This window comes from Oncorhynchus clarkii, chromosome 13 (genome assembly GCF_045791955.1).
Source record: "Oncorhynchus clarkii lewisi isolate Uvic-CL-2024 chromosome 13, UVic_Ocla_1.0, whole genome shotgun sequence".
NCBI lineage: Eukaryota > Metazoa > Chordata > Actinopteri > Salmoniformes > Salmonidae > Oncorhynchus > Oncorhynchus clarkii.
Window position 1 is genome coordinate 27347075 of NC_092159.1, and position 27637 is coordinate 27374711.

At 41.2% G+C, this 27637-nt stretch overlaps 2 protein-coding genes across 2 annotated transcripts; one reads left to right on the forward strand and one right to left on the reverse strand.

Annotated features, from left to right (window-relative positions):
- Positions 1-3528: 3528 nt before the first annotated feature.
- LOC139364502 (gastrula zinc finger protein XlCGF7.1-like) lies at positions 3529-10338 on the reverse strand. Its single transcript, XM_071101291.1, has 2 exons — positions 9774-10338; positions 3529-4705 (listed from the first exon to the last, which is right to left on the reverse strand). Exons 1-2 carry the CDS (start codon positions 10099-10101, stop codon positions 4188-4190), a joined length of 846 nt encoding a protein of 281 aa, XP_070957392.1. The 5' UTR covers positions 10102-10338; the 3' UTR covers positions 3529-4187.
- Positions 10339-18215: 7877 nt separating this feature from the next.
- On the forward strand, positions 18216-27507 carry LOC139423528 (zinc finger protein 391-like). Its single transcript, XM_071175129.1, has 4 exons — positions 18216-18609; positions 26606-26805; positions 26890-27143; positions 27210-27507. The coding sequence occupies exons 1-4, from the start codon at positions 18216-18218 to the stop codon at positions 27505-27507; spliced, it is 1146 nt and encodes a 381-aa protein (XP_071031230.1).
- Positions 27508-27637: the final 130 nt, after the last annotated feature.

Genomic DNA, 27637 nt, shown 5'->3' on the forward strand with positions numbered 1-27637 from the left:
ATATACAGTGTGTGCAAATGTAGTAAGATTGGGGAGTTAAGGAAATAAATAGGCCATAGTGGCAAAATAATTACAATTTAGCATTAACACTGGAGTGATAGATGTGCAAAAGATGAATGTGCAAGTAGAGATACTGGGGTGCAAAGGTGTAAAAAAAAAACAATATGGGGATGAGGTAGTTGGGTGGGCTATTTACAGATGGGCTGAGTACAGGTTCAATGACCGGTACGCTGTTATGACAGCTGATGCTTAAAGTTAGTGATGGAGCCAGCTGGGAGGAGGTGCTCTTGTTCTCCATGGACTTTACAGTGTCCCAGAACATTTTGGAGTTAGAGCTACAGGATGCAAATTTCTGCTTGAAAAAGCTGGCCTTTGCATTCCTGACTGACTGCGTGTATTGGTTCCTGACTTCCCTGAACAGTTGCATATCGCGGGGACTATTCAATGCTATTGCAGTCCGCCACAGAATGTTTTTGTGCTGGTCGAGGCCAGTCAGGTCTGTTCTTAGTTCTGCATTTTTTGAACGGAGCATGCTTATCTAAGATGGTGAGGAAGTTACTTTTAAAGAATGACCAGGCATCCTCTACTGACGGAATGAGGTCAATATCCTTCCAGGATACCCGGGCCAGGTCGATTAGAAAGGCCTGCTCGCAGAAGTGTTTTAGGGAGCGTTTGACAGTAATTAGGGGTGGTCGTTTGACTGCGGACCCGTAGCGGATACAGGCAATGAGGCAGTGATCGCTGAGATCCTGATTGAAGAGGTGTATTTGGAGGGCCAGTTGGTCAGGATAACGTCTATGAGGGTGCCCTTGTTTACAGACTTACGGTTGTACCTGGTGGGTTCCTTGATGATTTGTGTGAGATTGAGGGCATCTAGCTTAGATTGTAGGACTGCTGGGGTGTTAAGCATATCCCAGTTTAGGTCACCTAACAGAACAAACTCTGAAGCTAGATGGGGGGCGATCAATTCACAAATGGTGTCCAGGGCACAGCTGGGAGCTGAGGAGGATCGGTAGCAGGCGGCTACAGTGAGAGACTTATTTCTGGAGAGATTAATTTTTTTAATTAGAAGTTCGAACTGTTTGGGTATGGACCTGGAAAGTATGACATTACTTTGCAGGCTAACTCCTCCCCCTTTGGCAGTTCTATCCTGACGGAAAATGTTATAGTTGGGTATGGAAATCTCATAATTTTTGGTGGCCTTCCTAAGCCAGGATTCAGACACAGCAAGGACATCAGGGTTGGCAGAGTGTGCTAAAGCAGTGAGTAAAACAAACTTAGGTAGGAGGCTTCTGATGTTTACATGCATGAAACCAAGGTTTTTTCGATCACAGAAGTCAACAAATGAGGGTGCCTGGGGACATGCAGGGCCTGGGTTTACCTCCACATCACCCGCAGAACAGAGGAGGAGTAGGATGAGGGTGCGGCTAAAGGCTATCAAAACTGGTCGCCTAGAGCGTTGGGGACAAAGAATAAAAGGAGCAGATTTCTGGGCGTGGTAGAATATATTCAGGGAATAATGCGCAGACAGGGGTATGGTGGGGTGCGGGTACAGCGGAGGTAAGCCCAGGCACTGGGTGATGAGAAGAAAGGTTGTGTCTCTGGACATGCTGGTTGTAATGGGTGAGGTCAACGCATGTGTGGGAGGTGGGACAAAGGAGGTATCAGAGGTATGAAGAGTGGAATTAGGGGGTCCATTGTAAACTAAAACAATGATAACTAACCTGAACAACAGTATACAAAGCATATTGACATTTGAGAGAGACATACAGCGAGGCATAAAGTAATCGCAGGTGTTGATTGGGAGAGCTAGCTAAAACAACAGCTAATCAGCTAACACAACAACAGCTAATCAGCTAACACAACAACAGCAGGTAAAATGGCGATGACTAGGCAGAGAGGGTCGGATTAACTACACACAGAGCCTGAGTTCACGGCTGGGGCCGACCGATAAAAAATAAACAGAATGGAGTACCGTGATTAATGGACAGTCCAGCATGTATCAGCTATGAAGCCAAGTGATCATAGTGTCCAGGGGGCAGCAGTAGATGGAACAGGGGAGCCGCCACTACGCTAGCGACACAGCGTTTAAAGTTAGTAGCCCTGGGCTAGTAGGAGCATCTGCTCCGACGGAGGCCGGATGAAGGCACAGCGGATGGAGTATTCGTTGGCAGACCAGTCGTGGTGGTGCGGCGGGGCACCGTGTCTAGAGGAGAATCCAAGCCAGATGGCGAAAGAGGTATTGTGGAATTTAGTTTGCTAGCCGGGAGATGTGCCTGGCTCACGGTTAACTGGTGCTAGCTTCGTGGTAGTGGCGTTAGCCACTATATCCAATCAGTAGCAGCGGTGATCCGGTGCCAAGGTCCAGAGTTTACAGCAAGGATCCGGTGGAGTTTGGGGCTCTAGCCGTGTATGAGTGGGGTTCGGGTGAACAGCTGAGTAGGCCGGGAGTTGGGCCTCAGGGATAGCTTCGGTACTGGGTGCCACGGTGAGTGAAAGCTAGCTGTGAAGATCAGAAGTAGTGGTCCAGGGATTACGGCAGGAATCCGGCATTGTTGTGGAGACAGTCCGATATTGGTAGACTAGCGAGTATTATCCAGGCTAAAAACAGGGCTGGTATCTGTGCAGAATTTAAAAGCCGCTAGCAGTGGCTAACAATGACTAAATAGCTTGTAGCTAATTAGCTGGTTAGCTTCTGGAGATTCTTGAATGTGTTCTAAAACTGAAAATAATAGCGATTCCGTATCACATTGGGTGAGGCAGGTTACCGGAAGGTATAATCGGATAAAAAAAATCGAAAAGAGACTGAAAATAAATTGAAAAAAAATTGAAATATATATACAAAATATATGAAAAATAAAAAAGTACACGAGAGGACAAAACAAACACGTCTTCACTGCTACGCTATCTTGGTAATTATAGATGGGTTTAGCAACAAACCCAACACGTGCTCAAATATGGGGCAAAATAGACGGGGTTGGTCTAGATTATTGACAACATGTACACTATATTTCTCAAATTATTGATTGAAAACAAATAAATTGGCACAATGAGCACCTGTTGTCTCTCAGATACATTGTTACAGTTGGTTTGCCAGCTAGCGAAGTTTAACATAGATGTGCCGTCAGTCAAAACACCTCAAAACGAGACATGTATCAAGGACAAGATAAAACTATGTGAAACGAGCCACCTACGATTCCCCACATGGCAGCTTCTTGTCATTGTTCATAGCTATCTGGCCATCCAGAATCACAACAGCACACTGACTTCTGCCCCATGGATGCACACACATTGTTTTCGTCATGTCAGTTAACCTGTCTAACTCTAACCTTAAATTAAGACCAAAAAGAGCAGATGTTTTTTTTTAAAGAAGAAGCATCTCATCCTCTAGATTATGTCACGCTAGAAGCATCGCCTGAAAGACGCACATCGCCATCTGCTGACTGGAGTGGATACAGGCAATGTTTAATTTATTTTTCATTTCTTTCAAAAGTTTTATATTATATTGAGACTTAGAAAGACAAGTTATTGTTGATCGATTAGTGAGAATTTTAAATAAACTTCACATCTACTACACATCTGTATTCTATGCAAATTCTGATTCAGTCAAACAAAAAGATCATTTCAAAATAAACAACTCTCTAAACTACTTCTACATAGTGGAATTGATGGGAACATTCATGTTTTTCATGTCAACAACTTATCAAGGTTGTTATAAAAACACCATCACATTTTCATCGTCCTTTAGCTTGACGACTAGTAAACAAATTAACTCAATGAAACAAAAACGACTAAATTCAAGAGATTTCAAAGTTCAAAATCAAGAAATGCACATTCTATTAATCGATTCAATAATTTACATGGTGAAATATCTAAATCATGTAATACAATTGATTTAGTGAAAAGCCAGATCACATCACATTCAAGAGGATAAACGTTAAAATCAAGAAATCCAAAACTACATTAATCTATATAATAATATCCCCAAAATATAATGAACAATAGAGGGTTTATAGTTGTATCCATTAAAGTTCATAATCAAAACAAAACTCCAAATTGTATTTAATCTGAGTTTAGACATGATCAGGTCTCCAGATGAAAACTTAAACATAAGTAGGTCTATTTTGTTAATGATTTCATATAAACAATAGGATTTCATTTGGCATAAACCAAAACACATTCTCAGGTCAAAAACACAAGTCAGAACAAAGTCTCTCTATTCTCTCATGTGATTTAAGGTCCTCTGACTGGGAAAATGTCTTTCCACACTGAGAGCAGTGGTATGTCTTCTCTTCCTGTGCATGTATTATTGTATGCTTATTCAGATGTCTTAAATTGATAAAACTCTTTCCACACAGGGAGCATTGGTAGGGCTTTTCTTGTGTGTGTATCCTCTCATGTTGCTTTATGCTCCCTAACCAGGCAAAATTCTTTCCACACTGGGAACAGTTGTACGGTTTCTCTCCAGAGTGTATTCTCTTATGCTCCCTCAGGTTTCCTAACAAAGTCAAACTCTTTCCACACTGGGAACATTGGAAAGGCCTTTCTCCTGTGTGTATCCTCTCATGCCGTTTTAGGTCCCATGATAGGGAAAATCTCTTTTCACATTGGGAGCAGTGGTGTCGTCTCGCTGGTTTGGGTGTCACTGGGTCTGGTCCCCCTGAAGGACTCTTTCCACTGTCAGAGTGAGCGTCTGGTCTCTCTCCTGCCAAAGACAAACAGATTATTTAGTTAAATAATTATTAGAGACCTGAATAAAACTTCTACATGATAAAACTGGCTCCATGTTAGAGGAGGAGCCTGGTGAAGAGCTCCGGTCTGAGTAGCTGACTGATGCTGCTCCCTCTGTGACATCGCTGCTCCCTTCTGTGACATCGCTGCTCCCTTCTGTGACATCGCTGCTCCCTTCTGTGACATCGCTGCACCCTCCTTTTAAACTACTGCACAGCCTTTCTGAACTGCCTGACTGAACAACACCTTATCATCTGAAGCTGTGGAAGACCATCACTACTATTGTTATACTATCAGGTTTAGTCCATCAGATGTAGTCCATCGGGTGACGCACTCCAACCGATGTCGTTGCGTGAACACCATGTACCATGTAAGCACGAGCTGACAATAACTGACTATATTTGACTGCTGTCATATCGACCCATAATGTATTCATTACAATGTCATTATGAAGATAGACGGGGGTACAGAATGGTGTTGTCTGCGTAGAGGTGGATCAGAAAATCACCAGCAGCTAGAGCGACATCATTGATGTATACAGAGAATAGAGTCGGCCCAGAAAATTGAACCCTGTGGCACCCCCATAGAGACGGACAGAGGTCCGGACAACAGGCCCTCCGATTTGACACATGGAACTCTGTCTGAGAAGTAGTTGGTGAACCAGGCAAGGCAGTCATTTGAGAAACCAAGGCTGCTGAGTCTGCCGATTGCATAGCGGAGAAGGTACAGTGGGATTCGAAATGGTTGGTGATCTGCTAGCTTTCGAAGACCTTAGAAAGGCAAAGTAGGATAGATATAAGTCTGTAGCAGTTTGGGTCTAGAGTGTCTCCCCCTTTGAAGAGGGGGATGACCGCGGCAGCTATACAATCTTTGGGGATCTCAGACGATACGAAAGAGAGGTTGGACAATTTCAGCAGATCATTTTAGAAAGAGAGGGTCCAAATTGTCTAGCCAGGCTGATTTATAGGGGTCCAGATTTGGCAGCTCTTTCAGAACATCAGCTATCTGGATTTGGGTGAAAGAGAAATGGGGAGGCTTGGGCAAGTTGCTGTGAGGGGTGCAGGGCTGTTGACCGGGGTAGGGGTAGCCAGGTGGAAAGCATGGCCAGCCGTAGAAAAATGCTTCTTGAAATTCTCGATTATCATGGATTTATCGGTGGTGACAGTGTTTCCTAGCCTCAGTGCAGTAGGCAGCTGGAAGGAGGTGCTCTTATTCTCCATGGACTTCACAGTGTCCCAGAACTTTTTGGAGTTTGTGCTACAGGTTGCACATTTCTGTTTGAAAAAGCTAGCCTTTGCTTTCCTAACTGCCTGTGTATATTGGTTCCTAACTTCCTTGAAAAGTTGCATATCGCGGGGGCTATTCGATGCTAGTGCAGTACGCCACAGGATGTTTTTGTGCTGGTCAAGGGCAGTCAGGTCTGGAGTGAACCAAGAGCTATATCTGTTCCTGGTTCAACTTTTTTTGAATGGGGCATGTTTATTTAAGATGGTGAGGAAAGCACTTTTAAAGAATAACCAGGCATCCTCTACTGTCGGAATGAGGTCAATATCCTTCCAGGATACCCAGGCCAGGTCGATTAGAAAGGCCTGCTCGCTAAAGTGTTTTAGGGAGTGTTTGACAGTGATGAGGGGTGGTCGTTTGACCGCAGACCCATTACGCACACAGTCAATGAGGCAGGATTGCTGAGATCCTGGTTGAAGACAGCAGAGGTATATTTGGAGGGCAGTTTGGTCAGAATGATATCTATGAGGGTGCCCGTGTTTATGGATTTGGGGTTGTACCTGGTAGGTTCATTGATAATTTGTGTGAGATTGAGGGCTTCAAGCTTAGATTGTAGGATGGCTGGGGTGTTAAGCATGTCCCAGTTTTGGTCACCTAACAGCACAAGAAGTGAAGATAGACGGGGGGCAATCAATTCACATATGGTGTCCAGGAACAGCTGAGGGCAGAAGGTGGTCTATAGCAGGCGGCAATGATGAGAGACTTGTTTCTTGAAAGATGGATTTTTAAAAGTAGAAGCTCAAATTGTTTGGGCACAGACCTGGATAGTAAGACAGAACTCTGCAGACATGGGAGTGGAGCTATGCACTGCAGGGCTTTGATTAACCTCCACATCACCAGAGGAACATAGGAGGAGTAGGATAAGGGTATGGCTAATGGCTACAAGTACAGGTCGTCTAGTACATTCGGAACAGAGAGTACGAGGAGCAGGTTTCTGGGCACGGTAGAATAGATTCAAAGCATAATGTACAGACAAAGGTATGGTAGGATGTGAATACAGTGGGGGTGAACCTAGGCATTGAGTGACGATGAGAGAGATATTGTCTCTAGACACATCATTTAAACCAGGTGAGGTCACCACATGTGTGGGAGGTGGAACTAAATGGTTGGTTATGGCATATTGAGCAGGGCTAAAGGCTCTACAGTGAAATAAGGCAATAATTACTAACCAAAACAGCAATGGACAAGGTATATTGACATTAGGGAGAGGCATATGTAGCCGAGTGATGATAGGGTCCAGTGAGTAGCTGGGCGAGCTGGAGACACGGCGATTCAGACAGCTAGCGGGCCGGGGCTAGGAGGCTAGCAGATGGGCATTCAGGGGACGTTGCGATTTAGGGGAGCAAGTTGGAAAAAAAACTTTGGGCGGATCACGTCGGTAGTACAGTCGAAGGATTGGAGAATTCAATACATTTTTTATATGAATAAAAGCTTTCTAGAATGACCAAAGTCAGCATTTTGACATGTCCCTCCGTCAAACATGTATCACTTCCAGGATCATTTTAACCCACTTAATTCCAACCCCCCCCCCCCCCCCCAAAAAAATGCTGTAAATGTCTCCATAATTGTAAAGCCCAAAAGGTTTAATTGCTACCTTTATAGGGTTACTGTTCCCACATGGCCATAGTTCCATGTTACAGCGTGTTTGAGGAAAACAGATGTAAGACAGATGAAAGACAGAGGCACACCTGGCCTAATTAGCTATCAGCGACTTCTAACACCTGTGTGTAAACGGAATACGGACGCCACAAAGGTGTTGTCGCTGAAAAACACTGTCGGCTGCAACTGTGTTAAAACCGGTTAGAGCAGTGTTCTGCAGTAAGAGTATATTTGTGCAATTATTTCTGATGTGATATGAAAGTAGAGAAATTTAGGTTTCTGGAGCTATACAAAAATTGAGAATCGATTCACATTTAAATGTAGTATTTGTCTGTTTTGGAGACAATTCGCCTCAAAGCAGAACATGTCTGGTCCTTGGACTATATTGAGTCACGTCAGACTTCTTTCGTCCATTATTGGGCTAACAGAGGTTGTGATCCTGTTATTAAGAAAGTACTTACTGGTCTTAATCAGATCTTCTGTCTCCTCCTCGTCGTCTTCTTTCAATGTGACAGTCATCTCCCCCTCCTCCCCTGCATCCTCCTCTTTCTCTTCCTCCTCTTCTTTTACTGTAACATCCTCTTCCTCTTTCATGAGAATAGTTCCTCAAAGTATTTGAAAAATATTTCCAGCTCTCACCCTTTCGATAACCACTCGGCACGAAAGGGAAAAACATAATGCTCTGATCCAGTGGAAATATCAAAATACCTGATTACTTCTTATCCCTTTCACAAATAGCCTACAACTGTGTCGGTCGAGAACTCACTGGCGCGGGAAACTCAGGGCCCAGAATATTTTATACAATGTTGCAAGCTTGCTATCTCGAGTTTTGGGCCGACCCAGTTGATAGTTGATCCAATGTTTGCAGTTCGTTGCAGACAGGCCATGTGTAACCAATGAGATTTATATGATATTTATTTATCAGGATATTTTATACATGCAGGCTGCAATGTTAGCATTTTTTAGCTTTATGTAGTTTTTTTTGTTTTTTTACTTAGCAACGGGAATAAAAAATTTGCTTTATAATTTTCATTTAAATAGAATATAGATTAAACACAGAAAATGATGTTGAGAAAAAGACTATTATAATAATTATGAATAAATTAAATGAAACTGTTCCAATAAAATGTGAATATGAAAATCCTAACTGGCACCAGATCAGTAGAAATGGTCAGATAACTTGGCACCAAATGGAAAAGGTTGCTGACTGCTGGTGTGGCCTATTACCAGAAACTATAGGAGCATAATGACTGCTGGTGTAGTCTATTACCAGAAACTATAGTAGCATAACGACTGCTGGTGTAGCCTATTACCAGAAACTATAGGAGCATAACGACTGCTGGTGGTCTATTACCAGAAACTATAGGAGCATAACGACTGCTGGTGTAGCCTATTACCAGAAACTTTGGGAGCATAATGACTGCTGGTGTAGCCTATTACCAGAAACTTCAGGAGCATAACATCAGAATATACGAAGGCCAGCAGCAGAGGGGGGAGGAAGAGTTTTTTTCTGATGGTTAGGCTATCTTGATCTCTGGCTCCCGAGTCATTTGTGTGTCTTAATTATTTCATCAAACAGCGTGCTTAAAGCATCAGACCAGCTCAGTACATATAGTTGATTTCATTAAAACACATGGGGTGTGTCTATATAAGGAAAAATATAAGTTATAACATTTCTACCAATCGGTTGGTAAAAAGAAAATGCTTGAGACTCAATTAAATCAATGAATTATGTTTTGAGGATATACAGTGTTTGTTTTTTTACATTTACTGATAAACATTGGAGTAAAATAAAACGTATATTTTTGGGTTCTGATTGGGTACGACAGTTGAACTAAGCTCATGAGGCATTTATAAGTGATTTCTTCAAGAAACAATGGGTACATATCATTAATGTGTCAGTCCCAAAATGGATGTAACAACTGCTGATTGCCCCTTTAAGACTACATCTTGGGCTAATCTAATAGGAGATAATGAGGACTACAGTATTTCAGGCATTGTCATTGGATGCATTTGATCAATTGTTAACGTATTGTTGATGGTCCACTCTTGATGTTCTACACGTTACAGTGTAGCTTCAGCCATTCCTACAGAACAACATTAAAGTGTAGAACCCATTTACTGTATATTGGTTCAACGACTGCAGAGACGGTACTTACTGGTGTTAAACAGATCTCCAACCTCCTCTTCTTCCTCCAGTGTGACAGTGATCTCCCCTTCCTCCTCTTTCACTCCAAAAATTGCATCCTCCTCCTTCTCTTCTTTTACTGTAACATCCTCCTCCTCCTCGTTCACTCTGAACGCGTCTTCCTCTTCTTTCACTGAAACGTCTTTCTCTTCTTCTTTCACTGTAACAGCCTCACCCTCTATTTCTTGTTTTACAGTAACATCCTCCTTTTCCACAACAATGTTCTGCCACAGACCCTCTTCCTCCGTCCAGCAGACCTCCTCTTCTTTAACAGGAGGGGAGTAGTTTAGGGAGTTCATGGTCGGGGATGTTAGTTATCTATCATTAGCGACAAGGCTAGTGCTAACTTAATCAGCCAGCTACTATAGCTGACTAATACAAAATAATGTAATATGAAATTAAATAGGTTAACAAGTAGATACGACAGAGGTGTGTCTAAAACAGAGTAGCTTATATACATCGAAAGCGTATAAATAGCTTGAATCTTTCGGCTATGTTGGTTAGCAAGCTACCGAGGTGGTTGACGAGCTGTTTCTGAAGAACCGTCCACTAGATTATACGTGGCTGCGTCGCCTGAAAGACGCACATCGCCGTCTGCTGACTGGAGAGGAAACGCAGTTGAGGATCATATTTTATATTCAGACAAAGTTTATTTTAAATGGATTTAATTAAATAATACTATTATATTAACACATACAAAGACAAGAAAGTGTTGATTGATTAGTGCGAATAAAAACATGTTTACTACAGAACTTAAGACAGTTTCATTAAGTCAAAATAAATCTAAATAAGTAGCTCGCTCCTGTCGGTCTATACTGCTCCTACGTGGTTTACCAATACATCATGTAGATGTATATAATGAACAGACTAGGTCTATACTGCTCCTACATGGTGTAACAATACATCATGTAGATGTATATAATGAACAGACTAGGTCTATACTTCTCCTACAAGGTGTAACAATACATCACGTAGATGTGTATGTAACAGTATAACTTTGGTCCGTCCCCTCATCAACAGTTACCCTCGAAGCATCGTTACCCATCGCTCCACAAAAGCCGCGGCTCTTGCAGAGCAAGGGGAACCACGACTTCAAGGTCTCAGAGCAAGTGACGTCACCGATTGAAACGCTATTAGCGCGCACCACGGTTAACTTGATAGCCATTTCACATCCGTTACATGCACTACCGTTCAAAAGTTTGGGGTCACTTAGAAATGTCCTTATTTTTAAAGAATGCACTTTTTTAAACCATTATAATAACATAAAATTGATCAGAAATACAGTGTAGACATTGTTAATGTTGTAAATATTTTTTTTTTTTTTTAATAAAAAAATGCACCTTTATTTAACCAGGAGGTCATGATGTCAAAATGATAGTTTAACCAGGTAGCCAGTTGAGAACAAGTTCTCATTTACAACTGTGACCTGGCCAGCAGTGAGACACAAACAACAACTTGTTCTTTAACAAAGCTTTTGTAAACAGTGTGCATGTCTTCTTGTTCTTTAACAAAAGATTTGTAAACAGTGTTGTTGCATAACAGTCAGGCAGTAGAACAACAATAATCATCACCCTCTTGACCAATCTTCCCTCCCCTTAACGTTGGGTTTGATTCAGACCCTGCCAGTGTGCCAGGTGGTCATTGGGTTTGATTCAGACCCTGCCAGTGTGCCAGGTGGACATTAGGTTTGATTTAGACCCTGTCAGTGTGCCAGCTGATCCAGGAAATAATTTCCTGAATGCCAGTCAAATGACAAACATCACAACATGCAACAACAACCAAAGTGCTTCTTCATTCTTCACTCTGGTCAAGACAGTTATGCAGTGCTCCACGTTGGATCCAACATCCCTAACAAATTGATGTTTATAATGTTTTTGTCTGCTTGATTTATAGTAGGGTCTCGTGTCCAAACAGACTAACAGAGATACTTAGCTCATAATGTGTAGAGAACTGTTCCTTGATGGATACGCTGTTGTACAACACACAGAGTTATTTTCATATATTTGTTAGGTGAAGTTATGGGTTCTACAGTAGGTCAATGTTATTGTTAGGTGAAGTTATGGGCCAATTTGGCAAACAGTGTACAAACCCTCATTGTCAGGCTGATGAAAAAGCCAAGAAGCATTTTACTGTTTGGAAGTTTTTTTAAAGTACAAAGCAGTTGATTTGCGATGATGACACAAACATTATATTAAGCAGGACATTCAAATTACAATTATAATCCAAAGTAGTGTGAAATGCACTCATAAGCAACCTGGAAATGGAGGTTACTTCCCTGAGTTTCACCCATTCAGAATGTTACTACTAATGTGAAAACAAGACAAAATATGACTTCTTGCTCATTTTAAGACAATTGTCAAATAATTTTAACATTCATTACATATGTCAATTGTTGTACAAAATCATGGCTTCGCTGTTGACATCACCTTTTACAGTGGATTTCTGCTGTTGTGGGCCTTTAACCATCTTTATGCCTTTCTCATTCACACAGGAGAGAGACGTGACTATCGTGGATCCTCTGGGGAGCCTCAACAACCTCATGATGCTGACGAGGCAGAGAAGAGTCTCTCCAGATCGGAACTCAAGAAACACCAGCAGAGACCCACAGGGAAGATAATTCACCGCTCTGACTGTGGGAAGACATTCACCTCATCAGCAGGCATTACAATTAATCAGAGAATCCACACAGTAGAGAAACCTTATTCCTGTACTCAATGTGGGAAGGGTTTTATTCAGCTATGCAACTGATATCACACCAGATAATACACACAGGAGAGAAAACTTATAGCTGTGATCAATGTGGGAAGAGTTTTACTAAGCTAAGCAGCATGATATCACACCAGAGAACACACACAGGAGAGAAATCTTATAGCTGTGATGAATGTGGGAAGAGTTTTACTGGGTCGAGCAGTCTTACTCTTACTCTTCACCAGAGAACACACACAGAAGATAATTCTTATAGCTGTACTCAATGTGGGAAGTTCTTTTTTTTTTTTTTTACATCTAGCCTGGTGAAGATACACCAAAGAAGACACACAGGAGAGAAATATTATAGCTGTACTGTATGTGGGAAGAGTTTTGTTCAATCTGGGGAACTGAAGATTCACCGGAGAACACACACAGGAGAGAAACCTTATAGCTGTACTCAATGTGGGAAGAGTTTTACTCAGCCAAACGGCCTGATATCGCACCAGAGAACACACACAGGAGAGAAATATTATAGCTGTGATCAATGTGGGAAGAGTTTTGTTCAATCTAGCTCTCTGAAGATACCCCAGAGAACACACACATGAGAGAAACCTCATGGCTGTGATCAGTGTGACCAGAGATTCTCTGAAAAAAAGATCTCTGATCAAACATCAGAAAATACATACATGAAGGAGTTGTTTCATGATATCAATGAAATGACGTCACAATGTAGAGTGTTGTAACATTGTAGTATGAGTATTTTCATGATGTCACAATGTAGAACCCTAAACGTTTGTCCCCTGTTCTATTGATTTCAACATGATATGGATATTATCCTCAGGGGGAAAATCCAGGCTCTGAAATGGAAGAGTTACTATTAATGTGATTTAACAAAAAGTGACTAACAAAAAGAGTTGTTACACTTACCACATTGATGACCCACTTGAATCAAAATGCAACACTTCAAAATGTGGCGAGCTGTTTTCTACAAATTGTCCTCTAACCAGGGATGTACACAATTCTCCCAGATTCCGTGTGGTTTTGAGCTGTTAGTTTTAACAGTACGTGCAACCTCATCTCCCTCCTCTCGCACAAATTATTTTAGCATGATATCGATGAGTTATGACAAATAAGTGTTGCGTTCCTTTGTTTAGTGACCCCTAAATTTAAATATATCACTCCCAAATGTAGCTGACTTCTGTCTTCTGCAGGTTGTCCTCTAACCAGTGAGGTCAAATATATCTCCCATTTCCGTTTTTTTTTTGTGTGTGTTGTTAGTTTCAACAGCACATACAACCTGATTTCCCCCCTAATCGATTTTGCAGTTTATAAGGTGCTTGTTTTAAAAAATCCAAGAAATGTGATTATTTTGGCAGATGTTTGTGTATATAGAACATTTTGTGTTTAGGTTTTCAATTTACCACAAACTTTTTCTGCATTTGGACTATTGATTTGGACACGTTAAAACTGTGACATTGGGGCTATCCCACCTAGCAAAATGTTGTTGAAAATAAGACTTTGTCCAACGTACAATATAAGTTTGGTTTTAGTTGAAATTGAAAGTTGAAAAGAAAATGTAATTTAAACATACTTGCAGCCTATACATATGGTCGCAGTATAATAAATTGGTCTATAATCATTGTTGCCCTGCTTTTAGAATATCAGGGGTCATTCTCAGATGTGCCAACCCAAATGTACTAGAGCATGACATTGGGGACTGGGCCCTGATCCAAAAACATGCCTATCGAGTGAACCCTGAAAAGAGAGAGAAGCTCCGCAGTGAGGTGGAAAGTCACTATGGACTTTGCAGGAGTTTCCTCTTGAAATCAGACATGTCCGTGGCAAGGACAACTTGGTTACTGATTGTCTTCAGGGGGGTGCAGTCAAAACGTTTTGCGTTTAGCCAGTGAGTTGCCATGGATCACAATTTATTTTGACTGCATGTTTTTCCGTATTGGATATGAGTTTTGTTTGGGCTCATTCCAAGGGGACGAGAGTTCTGGAAGCTAGTGAGTTTTTCAGAAAAATATATATATTTAGAAATGTGTTTTTTCTTGTTTTTAATTGTTGACATCCAGTATTATAGCCATGTTTATATTGTAGAAGGTGGAGCATCGTAGTTGATTATAATGTGAAATGGAAGTTGTTTTCTGTTGGTTGTGAGCAAACTTGTCCAACAAAAATATAGGATATATTTGTTGTCTTAAAAAGGGGAAGGTGTTCCAGGCTTTGGTTTTTCCATTTATGTTTTGAGGTTGGACTTTAGCACGTCTGGCTTGTTAGGACGTTGGGCGCACTGATTGGTGTCACCTCGTTAGCCAGTATGTGTTACACCTGTGCTGGCTTGTCCATCTCGTTAGTGGGAAGGTGTTTCACCTGAGCTGGTCCAGGTTCTATTTAAGAATGTCTGGCCCAGTGCTCCAGTTGTCTTGATTGATGTGGAGAGTCAACATCTTTAGCTGCTCTACTTTTTTGGTTTGTGTCCTGTCTTTGGTGTGGGTTATTCCTTTGTTGCCTCTTCTTGGGCAAATTTAGTGGGTCTCAGGGTTAGTGTCATTTAGGTCCCAGTTGTTGTTACTAGTCAACTTTCAGTGGACACCCCCATAGTGTCTTTCACAACCCATCCTAAAACCCCACCTGTTTAGTTGTGGTTGTCAGTGACTCTTAGTTAGTTCCTCCTATTTAAGTGACTTTTCTGTTTTTCTTGCTGGGGAATGTAACAACAATGTAGTAAAACAATGGCATTTCCTTAGGGTGCTCATTAGTCTGTCAGTTGTTATTCTTCAGTTTTTTTTATCCTTTTATGTTGTGTGAAATATATTTTTTCCTGTGAACCCATTGTGTTGCATCCATGTTTGAAATGTACTATATAAATACAGCTTGATTTAAACATTAAAAAAACAAATTAACCCAATGACCGACAATCAACAGACTCTTGGTCCATCTTAGTATGAAAAACAGTATATATTCAGTATATCTTCCACTATATCAATATAGTGCAAGGTATGTTTATCACTTTTCAACCAACCATTTTGTTGAAAATTAGTATTTGAAATCAACAATACGATGAAGGACTCAACTACTGAGAACTGAAATAAACAAATGGATAAATCCCACTTTTCCAGCCTGCTGAAGGTGTGGTGGAGTAGTAAACACCACCCCCGGCTCCACCAGGGGCTTGAGGTGGTCTCCCACACCTCTGCTTATGTCATGTTCTGTGGCCTTGCAGTTCCATTTCTTGACTGCCCCTGTAACACAGAAACACATTTAGTCATATTATACAAAACACTAATGAATATGGAGCATCTACTGCCTCAGTGACTCAGTGATCACTCCAAGCTGCATTAGGTTCAGAACAACCAGGATGGGCCTTTGACAGAGTCTGGATGCAGTCAGGCCACTGAATATAAATAAGCAATGTAAAGAGATGGGGTGAATAAGTGGGGCAATATACATTTGACACAAATGACCATAATATCAATGAACAAATGTTTGTGTCTGAGGGGAAATTAACTTTCATATAGCCAAAAGGGGTGAGAAATTACACCAATATCAGTGGACAATTTGCACTAATGTATATAAACATAGATGGAACATATTACCTTTTGCTGACGTGATGAACCGCTAAGGGGACATAAATATTTACCATCTATATCATGTGTGACCTCTCACCGCTCTGGCTGTAGTGTTCTTCCTAACCAGTCCCTCAACAGCTCTTTGACTGAGCTCCACCCTCACTGGGTCTTCAGAGGAGAGGAAGGCTGAGGAGGGATGGAAGGATGAATGGATCAGTCAGTCAATAAAGTGTAGAGCTGCTGCCTGACAAAATCACTATTTTAGTAGTTCATTAAAGTAAATAAGGCTTTATGACTGCTGAATACCAACTATCAATCACTTAGATTGTGTATTTTCAGATAGAGATACATCCTTGGGACGTCCTTAGCCCATTGAAGTTGACATTTAAAATGGTTAAGTTAGGGGTTAAGGTGAGGGTTTAGGGTAGAGATGTCCCAAGGATCCCAGATTGCATTGACCATTGTGCATTTGTAACCGATGTGGAATGGCTAGCTAGTTAGTGGGGTGCGTGCTAATAGCGATGGTAACGATGTTAAGTGGGAGGCAGTTGTTGATGTGTGCAGAGTCCCTGGTTCCACCCCAAGTATGGGTGAGGAGAGGGACGGAACTATACTGTTCTTCGGTCTCTTTTACATAGCAGGTGTAAAAGAAACATAGACAAGACAAGTAGGCGCTCAGGTCATTATGGTCAATGTAGTTTTTAAAAAATAGCATCTAATTATGCGTAACTGTATGTGGGGTTGTTAGAGAAGAATGTGATTGTCAGCCTTAACAATCCATTCTAGCACCTCATCAGGTTCTAAAAAGTCTTCATTCTATTCCAGGGCACAGCAGAGGAACATCGATACAAGCAGTGAACATCTGAAATTCACCTTCACCTTTAATGCGCATGAAACAAGTTATCCGATGGTTGGACGATACTTTTCTCATCAATCATCTTAAATATTATACTTAAGGTGAGAAATCAAATTTGAGGCCATGTGGCGGACAGTGATGCTGGAGAAGGAGGTGTGTTCTAGTGGGTCTGGGCAGGTGTGATGTAGTTAATGGAGATGGAGGTGTTCTAATGGGTCTGGGCAGGTGTGATGTAGTTAATGGAGATGTGTTCTAGTGGGTCTGGGCAGGTGTGATGTAGTTAATGGAGATGGAGGTGTGTTCTAGTGGGTCTGGGCAGGTGTGATGTAGTTAATGGAGATGGGGGTGTGTTCTAGTGGGTCTGGGCAGGTGTGGTGTAGTTAATGGAGATGGGGGTGTGTTCTAGTGGGTCTGGGCAGGTGTGATGTAGTTAATGTTTGTATGATATTGTAATTTGTATGTTTTGTATTGTTTATAAAAGATCAAATGAAATATTTTTTAGTCCCAATGCAAAGTTACAGCTTTTACATAAAACCAATCAGAATTTAGAAGAATGCCAAAGTCAGGTGTGAAGTTATATGGAGGACCAGCCTATTCCCTATGATGTTAACTACAACATAAATAACTTAAAATTAAACCAATCGTTTGCACTCATGACTTGAGTGATTAAAGTAAACCAACGTTTTGGAAATACATAACGCCATCTAACCATATATCAAAGAATGTTAGCTATATGCAGTTATCTTAGCCAGCCAGCTGACATTAGCTATTTAACCAACTAGCTATTAGCCTAACCAGTGTTGCCAACCAGCGCGGTTATGGTCTGCGAGACCAACTAACAGTAAGCCAAGGTGGGAAAAGTTACAAAACTCCCGTAGTCTAATTCACAGAAAACATGCTGAAAAGTAGTGATGGGGAAACAAAGCTTCCTGAAGCATTATCTCTTTCCAGACAATTGTGTCAAAAATGGGTTCATTATTCAAGGCTTTGAGCGACACAGAATTTAGAACAGCCACATGTTTATAGCTGAAGTCCCGCACACCGTAGCAGCGTAGCCTTTATCTCATTTAATATATTATATTAAATCACGTGTTCGAGAGCATCAAATCCATGCTGCGTTGTGGGTAGTAAACGGTGACCTGCACTGTCGGCTGCAATGTCGAACGAGCCCAAATTCATCAATACCAAACCAATCAGGTGGTTGTTCGACGAATTGAATCTTTAGACGTCATTAATCACGTGCTGCTGATAAAGTGACACTGCTTTGAATTATACCGCTTAGCGACTTCAGTACATGCCTCATAGCTCCAGTCTCAAACTTAACCCCGTTCCTGCTGAAGAAGAAGAGGTCTGCTGGATGGAGAAAGAAGCTCTCGTGAAAGAGGAGGAGGAAGAGGAGGCTGTTACAATACAAAAACAAGTAGAGAGTGAGGCTGTTACAGTGAAAGAAGAAGAGAAAGACGTTTCAGTTAAAGAAGAGGAAGATGCGTTCAGAGTTAAAGAGGAGGAAGAAGATGTTTCAGTGAAAGAAGAGGAGGGGGAGGTAACTGTCACATTGAAAAATGAAGAAGAGGAGGGACCTGGATATCTGGGCCCGGTTTCACAAACTCATCTTAAGGCATCCAATGGTTCTAACGATGAACAGGCCCTGATTAACACTAGTAAGTACTGTCTTAAAAACAGAAGCACAAACTCTGCGGTTGTTGAACTGATGTGTGGTGTTAAAGGGGATATTTGCAATTGCTACATCCATATTTTGACTTTTTAAATTATTTATTTATAGGCATTGATTCTTGAAGAATATAACACATGCCTCATGAGCTTAGTTCAACTGTTGTACCCCATCAGAACCCCAAATAAGCTTTTTTTACTCCAATGTTTAGAAACAATGTAAACCAACACTGTATAGCCTCAACATGGTTAAAACTATAATGTTGATATCATGGATGGTCAGTACTTTCATCCATAGGTCTGTCTGTGAATTTGCGAAAAGTTAAATTTCTCCATCTTATTACCAAAACAGTGGTGGAATTACAGCTTTGTTATTGTTTGAACTGCAGATTGGTTGATTGATTGTTGTGTGGCTTTTTTAAAGGACCAGCCTAGTTTTTAAACAGAAACAAAATGGCTGCCCAGAGACCTGATCTGTGTTAGAATACTCATACTAACTACTATTTGTGACGTTAATTGAGTATATAGGATGATATATTTGGTATGCCAAAAGTTCACGGATGTCGTACTAAATTCGCCAAAATATGACGTATACACGCAGTTCTTTAGGGGCCATAATGCAATTCTTCAGGAAATAGGCGTGGCTTCACATCGTTTTCAGATTTGAAGAAAATGGAGGAAAATATGCAGCCGAAGTTCAACGAGAGCGGATACAAATTAACTGCTTTAAATAATTATGACAAATGTTGAGCAATGTAATAAAATAATGACTTTTCAAATAAGTTACGTTACACGTTATGTTAGCTACACTGTCCTTACAAAACGCATAGAATATCTTTACAGCAGTATGTACCAGTATGTCAGCTAACTACCTAACGTTAGTTGGCTACTTATACATCAAACTTGCCAGTATAGTAACTATATTCTAACTAACTACACAACGTTTATTGACTTGATTAGAGCGCAGAATAACTGATGAATTTAATAACGCTCAACACCCATAACTGATGAATTTAATAACGCTCAACACCCGTTGAATATGTCCAGGTGTCAGTAAACATCTGCAAAAAAGCTCAAATTAAATTATTGCCAGCAGCACAGTTAGTCACCAACGCTCTGGATGACATGAAACCAGCCTAACCAGCTCTGCTAGGGCAATTAAAATGGTAAGAGTGAGGTTTTCTCTGATTTGTGTCTAGCAAGCTATCCAACGTTAGCCTGTTGGCTTGGGTGCTTTACTGTCATTGTGAGGTCAGAACGCTTGGATTGACCCTACTCCTCAGCCATATAGTATTAGTTTACAAACAGTGGTGTTATACGAGCTTATGTTTTGGTTTCTGGTAATACGGCTGAAACATTTGAGGCATTTATAAGTTATATTCTTCAAGAATCAATGGTTATATAGTAAATGGGTCAATGGGTCTTTCTATAACTGCCATTGTAGATTTCCTGTTGGTCAAATTGTTAGAGCTGTTGAGAAGTCATTGTATAATATTCTGGCATTTCTTTTCATGCCGTTACATTAAAGGGGAAAGATTGTCTTTTCTTAGCAAGGTGTTGCTCAAATAATGTTAGCAGCTAAACTCTAGCCTGGTACCAGTGCTGGTGTAGGCCTAGATAAGCATGTTTGTGCAGCGGTATCTTATCAGAGAGGAATAAGAGAAGTATGAATATGTTGGCTAGCTAGCCGGCTACATGAAGTAAGAAAACAACATGTAATGTAACATCTAATTCGGGTCAACTGGAAACATTAACCAACACTTTGGTTCCTACCAGGTCTTCTTCTCTGAGGTTTATTGTCAGACTACACTCATCAGGTGTATTGCTGCCACCTACTGTACGGGGTTGTAAAAAATAACCAAAATGAAAAGAAATTGGGATAAACAAATCATACTAATTATGTAAAATAAAAAACAAACACGAACCAAATTCACTCCACTACCCTAAATTTCAAACGAAAAATGATACTTCAGATCCCTACACAGGTTCAGGAACCTGGGAGGGGGGAACGTCTTCATTCAGTCCTCCCTGTAACATTTTGTCTGAAGTCCTGGAGATCCAGAAATCGATTTGCCGCCTTCACAATGATGTCTAGCTTCTTAGATGTTTTATTAGTTTATTATTAATGCAATTTATCACTGCGGCAGTAAGGGCAATGTAAACGCAATTTTGTTGTAGAAACTCCTTCATGCTAATGCGGAAACTGCTAGTTTTAAACACAACAAAGTCCACCTTGTTCACAATTAGTGTGTTGGGATCCTTCTCCTGCATGGCTTCACTGTGGGACATGAACTGCCATCTCCTCTCTACTCCTTCAGCTATTTTCACTGCCTCCACATAGGACACCTGCTGGATGGGCCTGATCATCCTAGCTACTGTGACATCCTTCATCCTTACAGGGCACTCCGGGAACGTGATTCCCATTACAATTACAACATGCTTCATCTGACTACGACATATTCATTCCTTCGACAAACACTTGCCACATGTCCAAAGTGCTTCTGTACAGTGGGGAGAACAAGTATTTGATACACTGACGATTTTGCAGGTTTTCACACTTACAAAGCATGTCATTTTTTATCATAGGTACACTTAAACTGTGAGAGACAGAATCTAAAACAAAAATCCAGAAAATCACCTTGTATGATTTTTAAGTAATTCATTTGCATTTTATTGCATGACATAAGTATTTGATACATCAGAAAAGCAGAACTTAATATTTGGTACAGAAACCTTGTTTGCAATTAGTGATCATACGATTCCTGTAGTTCTTGACCAGGTTTGCACACACTGCAGCAGGGATTTTGGCCCACTCCTCCACACAGACCTTCTCCAGATCCTTCAGGTTTCAGGTCTGTCACTGGGCAATACGGACCTCCAAAGATTTTCTATTGGGTTCAGGTCTGGAGACTGGCTAAGCCACTCCAGGACCTTGAGATGCTTCTTACGGAGCCACTCCGTACTGTGTTTCGGGTCGTTGTCATGCTGGAAGACCCAGCCACGACCCATCTTCAATGCTCTTACTGAGGGAATGAGGTTGTTGGCCAAGATCTCATGATACATGGCCCCATCCATCCTCCCCTCAATACGGTGCAGTCGTCCTGTCCCCTTTGCAGAAAAGCATCCCCAAAGAATGTTGTTTCCACCTCCGTGCTTCACCGTTGGGATGGTGTTCTTGGGGTTGTACTCATCCTTCTTCTTCCTCCAAACACTGAGAGTGGAGTTTAGACCAAATAGCTCTATTTTTGTCTCATCAGACCACATGACCTTCTCCCATTCCGCCTCTGGATCATCCAGATGGTCATTGGCAAACTTCAGACGGGCCTGGACATGCGCTGGCTTGAGCAGGGGGACCTTGCGTGCGCTGCAGGATTTTAATCCATGACGTCGTAGTGTGTTACTAATGGTTTTCTTTGAGACTGTGGTCCCAGCTCTCTTCAGGTCATTGACCAGGTCCTGCCGTGTAGTTCTGTGCTGATCCCTCACCTTCCTCATGATCATTGATGCCCCATGAAGTGAGATCTTGCATGGAGCCCCAGACTGAGGGTGATTGACAGTCCTCTTGAACTTCTTCCATTTTCTAATAATTACGCCAACAGTTGTTGCCTTCTCACCAAGCTGCTTGCCTATTGTCCTGTAGCCCATCCCAGCCTTGTGCAGGTCTACAATTTTATCCCTGATGTCCTTACACAGCTCTCTAGTCTTGGCCATTGTGGAGAGGTTGGAGTCTCTTTGATTGTGTGGACAGGTGTCTTTTATACAGGTAACGAATTCAAACAGGTGCAGTTAATACAGGTAATGAGTGGAGAATAGGAAGGATTCTTAAAGGAAAAACTAACAGGTCTGTGAGAGCTGGAATTCTTACTGGTTGGTAGGTGATCAAATACTTATGTCAAGCAAAAAATGCAAATTAATTACTTAAATCATACAATGTCATTTTCTGGATTTTTGATTTAGATTCCGTCTCTCACAGTTGAAGTGTACCTATGATGAAAATTACAGACGTCTACATGCTTTGTAAGTAGGAAACACTGCCGATTTTGCAGGTTATCAAATACTTCTTCTGCCCACTGTATATCTCACTTACCCAGGTTTTACATAAGATGGGAGAGCCACTTCACCAAACCACAGTAAAACCTTCCGTCTATCATTCATTTTAATCAACGTGCGTCTACCTGAAATGTGTAACCTAAACCACACAAAGCTTTCTCCTTTTGCGCTGTTGACACGCAATCAGAATCATACCGCTCCTGGTCACTCGAACCGATTCCACTTCACCCAATTCATCCTTCACTATCTTTGAGACCATTAACAGGTCACCCACAAAAACATCCTTGCTGATGATTCCCACTCAGACACTAAACTGCTGTTCATTACCAACTTTAGCCCTTTTCACTCCACTGTTCTTCACCATCGTCCACTCGGTCTCACCAACTGTACTCACGCCAAGAGAATCCTACAATGCTTCCTCCATTGCTCCTCCAGTCATCCCCTGGACTCCCTCACTCTGTGCTGTGAAATATGTGAGTTTGTGTTCTCAAAGTAGCATCTATATTGTTCTCATTCCATCTATATTGTTCTCATTCCAACACATCTGTTGTTTCACCAACTTGTTATCCCTTTGTCTGCACTACTTGCTGTCATTTCCCTTCCTGATTTTCCTCTCTTGGACGTCTCCACCATGCTCCTACTCTGTCAGTAATTCCTCCCTGGTTTATTAATTGGTAGTCATGTCAAACAACAATATTCCAGATGCTGCACATTCTATTCCAAATCCAGAATTAGAATCGTCATTATGTTTCCATGATTTCAACAGTTCACCAGTTAACTAAGCCTATAATGTGGACACCAAGGATGTGGATACCAAGGAACTTGAAGCTTTCAACTGCTCCACTATAACCCCTTCGATGAGAATGTGGGTTTGCTCAGTGTTTAGTCCCAGGGTCCTTAGCTTAGTGATGAGCTTTGAGGACACTATGGTGTTGAACTCTGAGCTGTAGTTGATGAATATCATTCTCACATGGATGTTCCTTTTGTTCAGGTGGGAAAGTGCAGTGTGGAGTGCAATAGAGATTGCATCATCTGTGGATCTATTGGGGCAGTATGCAAATTGGAGTGGGTCTAGAGTTTCTGGGATAATGGTGTTGATGTGAGCCATGACCAGCCTTTCAAAGCACTTCATAGCTACAGATGTGAGTGCTATGGGTCGGTTATCTTAGTATTCTTGGGCACAGGGACTGTGGTGGTCTGCTTGAAACATCTTGGTATTACAGACTCAGACAGGGGATGAAAATGTCAGTGAAGACCCTTGCCAGTTGGTCAGCGCATGCTTGGAGTACATGTCCTGGTAATCCGTTTGGCCCTGTGGCCTTGTGAATGTTAACCTGTTTAAAGGTCTTACTCACATCGGCTGCGGAGAGTGTGATCACAAAATCGTCTGGAACAGCTGATGCTGTCATGCATGTTTCAGTGTTACTTTCCTTGAAGCGAGCATAGAAGTCATTGAGCTCGTCTTGTAGGCTCGTGTCACTGGGCAGCTATCGGCTGTGCTTCACTTTGTAGTCTTTAATAGTTTGCAAGCTCTGCCACATCCGATGTGGGTCGGAGCCGGTGTTCCATGGTGTTCAATGGATATATCAATCTCCCCAGGGTAGCAGTAATACGTTGAGAGATTTGTCCACAAAGGGTTACCCCTCCCATAGTTGGCTCATTATTGGGATTCATTGCTGATTCCTACCTGTAGCTCACTATGACATTTCTAGTGATACAGGTTAAGGGCCCTGTTGGAGATTGGTGGTTGGTAGTGGAGTCGAGGGAACAAGCAGGGTTGGACACAAGCAGGGTTGGACACGGCCATGTTATTATCCCACACGGTTTCTGTTTAATTTGAACCCTGTTCCTGGGAATTAGATTTGATTACAAATCGTCCCAGTCTGTTACCACAGAAGGGGTCCGTTTGACACATTTCCAGAAAGGTTACGAGGCGCTTTGTCATTTCCAGAGTCCGTTTATTTTGGTGCTGTCCATTATGTAGCTTGTTTTTGGTCACAGAATGGCTGAATAAGTGCAACGTTTTACCTGGAGCTAACTATGCAGAGCATAGGACATGCCGAATGACTTTAGCTTCACTCCAGGCCTGAGGGCACACGCTCTCTAGTAGGCTTAAATTAAAGATACGGAAAATAGGAGTGGCAATGTAGTCCCCTATTATCCTCATTAATTTTGCATTTAGATTGTCAGACCCCGGTGGCTTGTCATTGTTGATAGACAACAATATTTTTTTTCACCTCTTCCACGCTGACTTTACAGAATTCTAAATTACAATGCTTGTCTCATAATTTGGTCAGATATACTTGGATGTGGAGTGTCAGCGTTTGCTGCTGGTATGTCATGCCTAAGTTTGCTAATCTTGCCAATGAAAAAATCATAAAAGTAGTGGGCTTTGTGATGAATGAGCCATCTGATTCAGTTAATTTTTTCCCAAAATTGTATGCAAGGTTCTCAAAAGCTTTTTACTATCATTCTTTGTCATTTATCTTTGTTTCATTGTGTCGTTTTCCTTTTTTTTTATTCAGTTTAGTCACATGATTTCTCAATTTGCAGGATGTTTGCCAATCAGTTGTACAGCCAGACTTATTTGCCATTCCTTTTGCCTCATCCTTTTCAACCATACCATTTTTCAATTCCTCATCAATCCAAGGAGATTTAAGTTTCGACAATCATTTTCTTAATGGGTGTATGGTTATTAGTAACTGGAATAAGCAATTTCATAAATGCGAGCAGCGTCTGGTTGCTCCTCATTACACACCACAGAGCAGCAAATATTCTTTACATCATCAACATAGGAATCCCCCGTTTCATTAAATAATTGAGACACACAAATGACTTGAGGGAACCAGAGATCAAGATGCCATAACAAAAAAAACTCTTCCTCCTCACGCTGCTGCTGGCCTTCGAAAATTCTGACGTTATGCTCCTGAAGTTTCCAGTAATCATGGAAACAACAGACTACAACAGCAGTCGGCAACCTTTTCCATTTGTAGTGCCAATTTATCTTCCCATTTCTACTGATCTGGTGGCAGTTATGATTTTCATTTTCACATTTTACTGGAATAGTTTCATTTAATTTATAATAGTAATAATTATTATAAGTCTTTACCTCAAAATCATTATCTGTGATTAATCTATATTCTATATAAATCGAAGTGAAAATTATACAAATTTAAATAACTTTTATTGCCATTGCCAACTACATAAAAATGGCCTACATAAAGCCAACAAATAAAAACCGCTAGAAAATATCCAGATAAAAATAAATCACATTGGCTGTGCATGGCCTGTCTACACAGAACTTGAAACAGTGTATCAACTATCACCCGTCGGTCTGAAACTTGATATAAAATATTCTGGGCCCTCAAAGTTTCCCGCGCCAGTGAGTTTGGGACAGATACAGCTGTAGGCTATTTGTGTAAGGGATAAGAAGTAATCAGGTATTTTATGACATTTCCACTGGATCAGATTATTACACTTTTCCCTTTCATGTCGAGTGGTTATCAAGAGGGAGAACTGGAAATATTTTACAAATACTTTGAGGAACTATTGTCATTCGCCAATTGATTTTAGTAAGACTTTGTTTACTTGCTGTTTGAGGTGAAGAAAAAATTACTTTGAGAAGCTCCACAAATCATTAGTGGGGGTGCGTAAATACTATCAGACATCCCCAAATAGGTGCATCGTTCTCTGCATCGCTCTCTGCCCTCTGTTTGCTAAAACGCAATTTGGTTGCAGAAACTCCTCCATGCTAATGCAGAAATCCCTAGTTATACCAATACCATAGACCTACTGTAGGACCCATAACTTCACCTAACAACAAAATAGACCTACAGAAAAGTGCCTATATTGGAGACCAAAAGTTGACGTCATTGTTTGTACAACATAATGGCTACGCTGTTGGCATCACCTTTTTACAGTGGATTTTTGCTGTTGTGGGCCTTAAACCATCTGTTTGACGTTTTGTTCACACAGGAGAGAGACGTGACTATCCTGGATCATCTGGGGGGCCTCAACAACCTCATGATGCTGATGAGGCAGAGAAGAGTCTCTCCACATCAAAACACCTCAAGAAACATCAGCAGAGATCCACAGGAGAGAAACCATACTGCTGCTCTGACTGCGGGAAGGGTTTCTTAAGATCAGATTCACTAAAAATACACATGAGAATTCACACTGGAAAGACATCTTATAGCTGCTCGAACTGCAGGAAGGGTTTCTTAAGATCAGATTCACTAAAAATACACATGAGAATTCACACGGGAGAGAAACCTTATATCTGTGATCAATGTGGGAAGAGTTTTACTACATCTCACCAGCTGACTTCACACCAGAGAACACACACAGGAGAGAAACCTTATAGCTGTAATCAATGTGGGAAGAATTTTCATACATCAAGCCATCTGATTCGACACCAGAGAACACACACAGGAGAGAAGCCTTATAACTGTGATCAATGTGGGAAGAGTTTTCCTACATCTAGTCAGCTGACTTCACACCAGTGAACACACACAGGAGAGAAACCTTATAGCTGTAATCAATGTGGGAATAATTTTCCTACATCAAGCCATCTAATTCGACACCAGAGAACACACACAGGAGAGAAGCCTTATAGCTGTGATCAATGTGGGAAGAGTTTTCCTTCATCTAGCCAGCTGACTTCACACCAGAGAACACACACAGGAGAGAAACCTTATAGTTGTAATCAATGTGGGAAGAGTTTTACTACATCTAGCCAGCTGACTTCACACCAGAGAACACACACAGGAGAGAAACCTCATAGCTGTAATATATGTGACAAGAGATACTCTGATAAAATATCTCTGATTAAACATCAGAAAATACATGAAGGAGTTGTTTCATGATATCAATGAAATAATGTCACAATGTAGAATGTTTTAACATTAGTAGGAGTATTTTTAATGATGTCACAATGTAGAATGTTTTAACATTAGTAGGAGTATTTTAATGATGTCACAATGTAGAATGTTTTAA

Bases quoted from the DNA above. Each gene is read 5' to 3' on its own strand.
- LOC139364502 (XM_071101291.1), bottom strand. From the start codon at position 10,101: ATGAACTCCCTAAACTACTCCCCTCCTGTTAAAGAAGAGGAGGTCTGC. The intron at 4,706-9,773 runs GTAAGTACCGTC...TGTCTTTGGCAG, and splicing joins TGGAGATCTGTTTAACACCA to GAGAGAGACCAGACGCTCAC.
- LOC139423528 (XM_071175129.1), top strand. From the start codon at position 18,216: ATGCCTCATAGCTCCAGTCTCAAACTTAACCCCGTTCCTGCTGAAGAA. The intron at 18,610-26,605 runs CAAACTCTGCGG...CTGTTTGACGTT, and splicing joins CTGTCTTAAAAACAGAAGCA to TTGTTCACACAGGAGAGAGA. The intron at 26,806-26,889 runs ATGAGAATTCAC...CTAAAAATACAC, and splicing joins CAGATTCACTAAAAATACAC to ATGAGAATTCACACGGGAGA.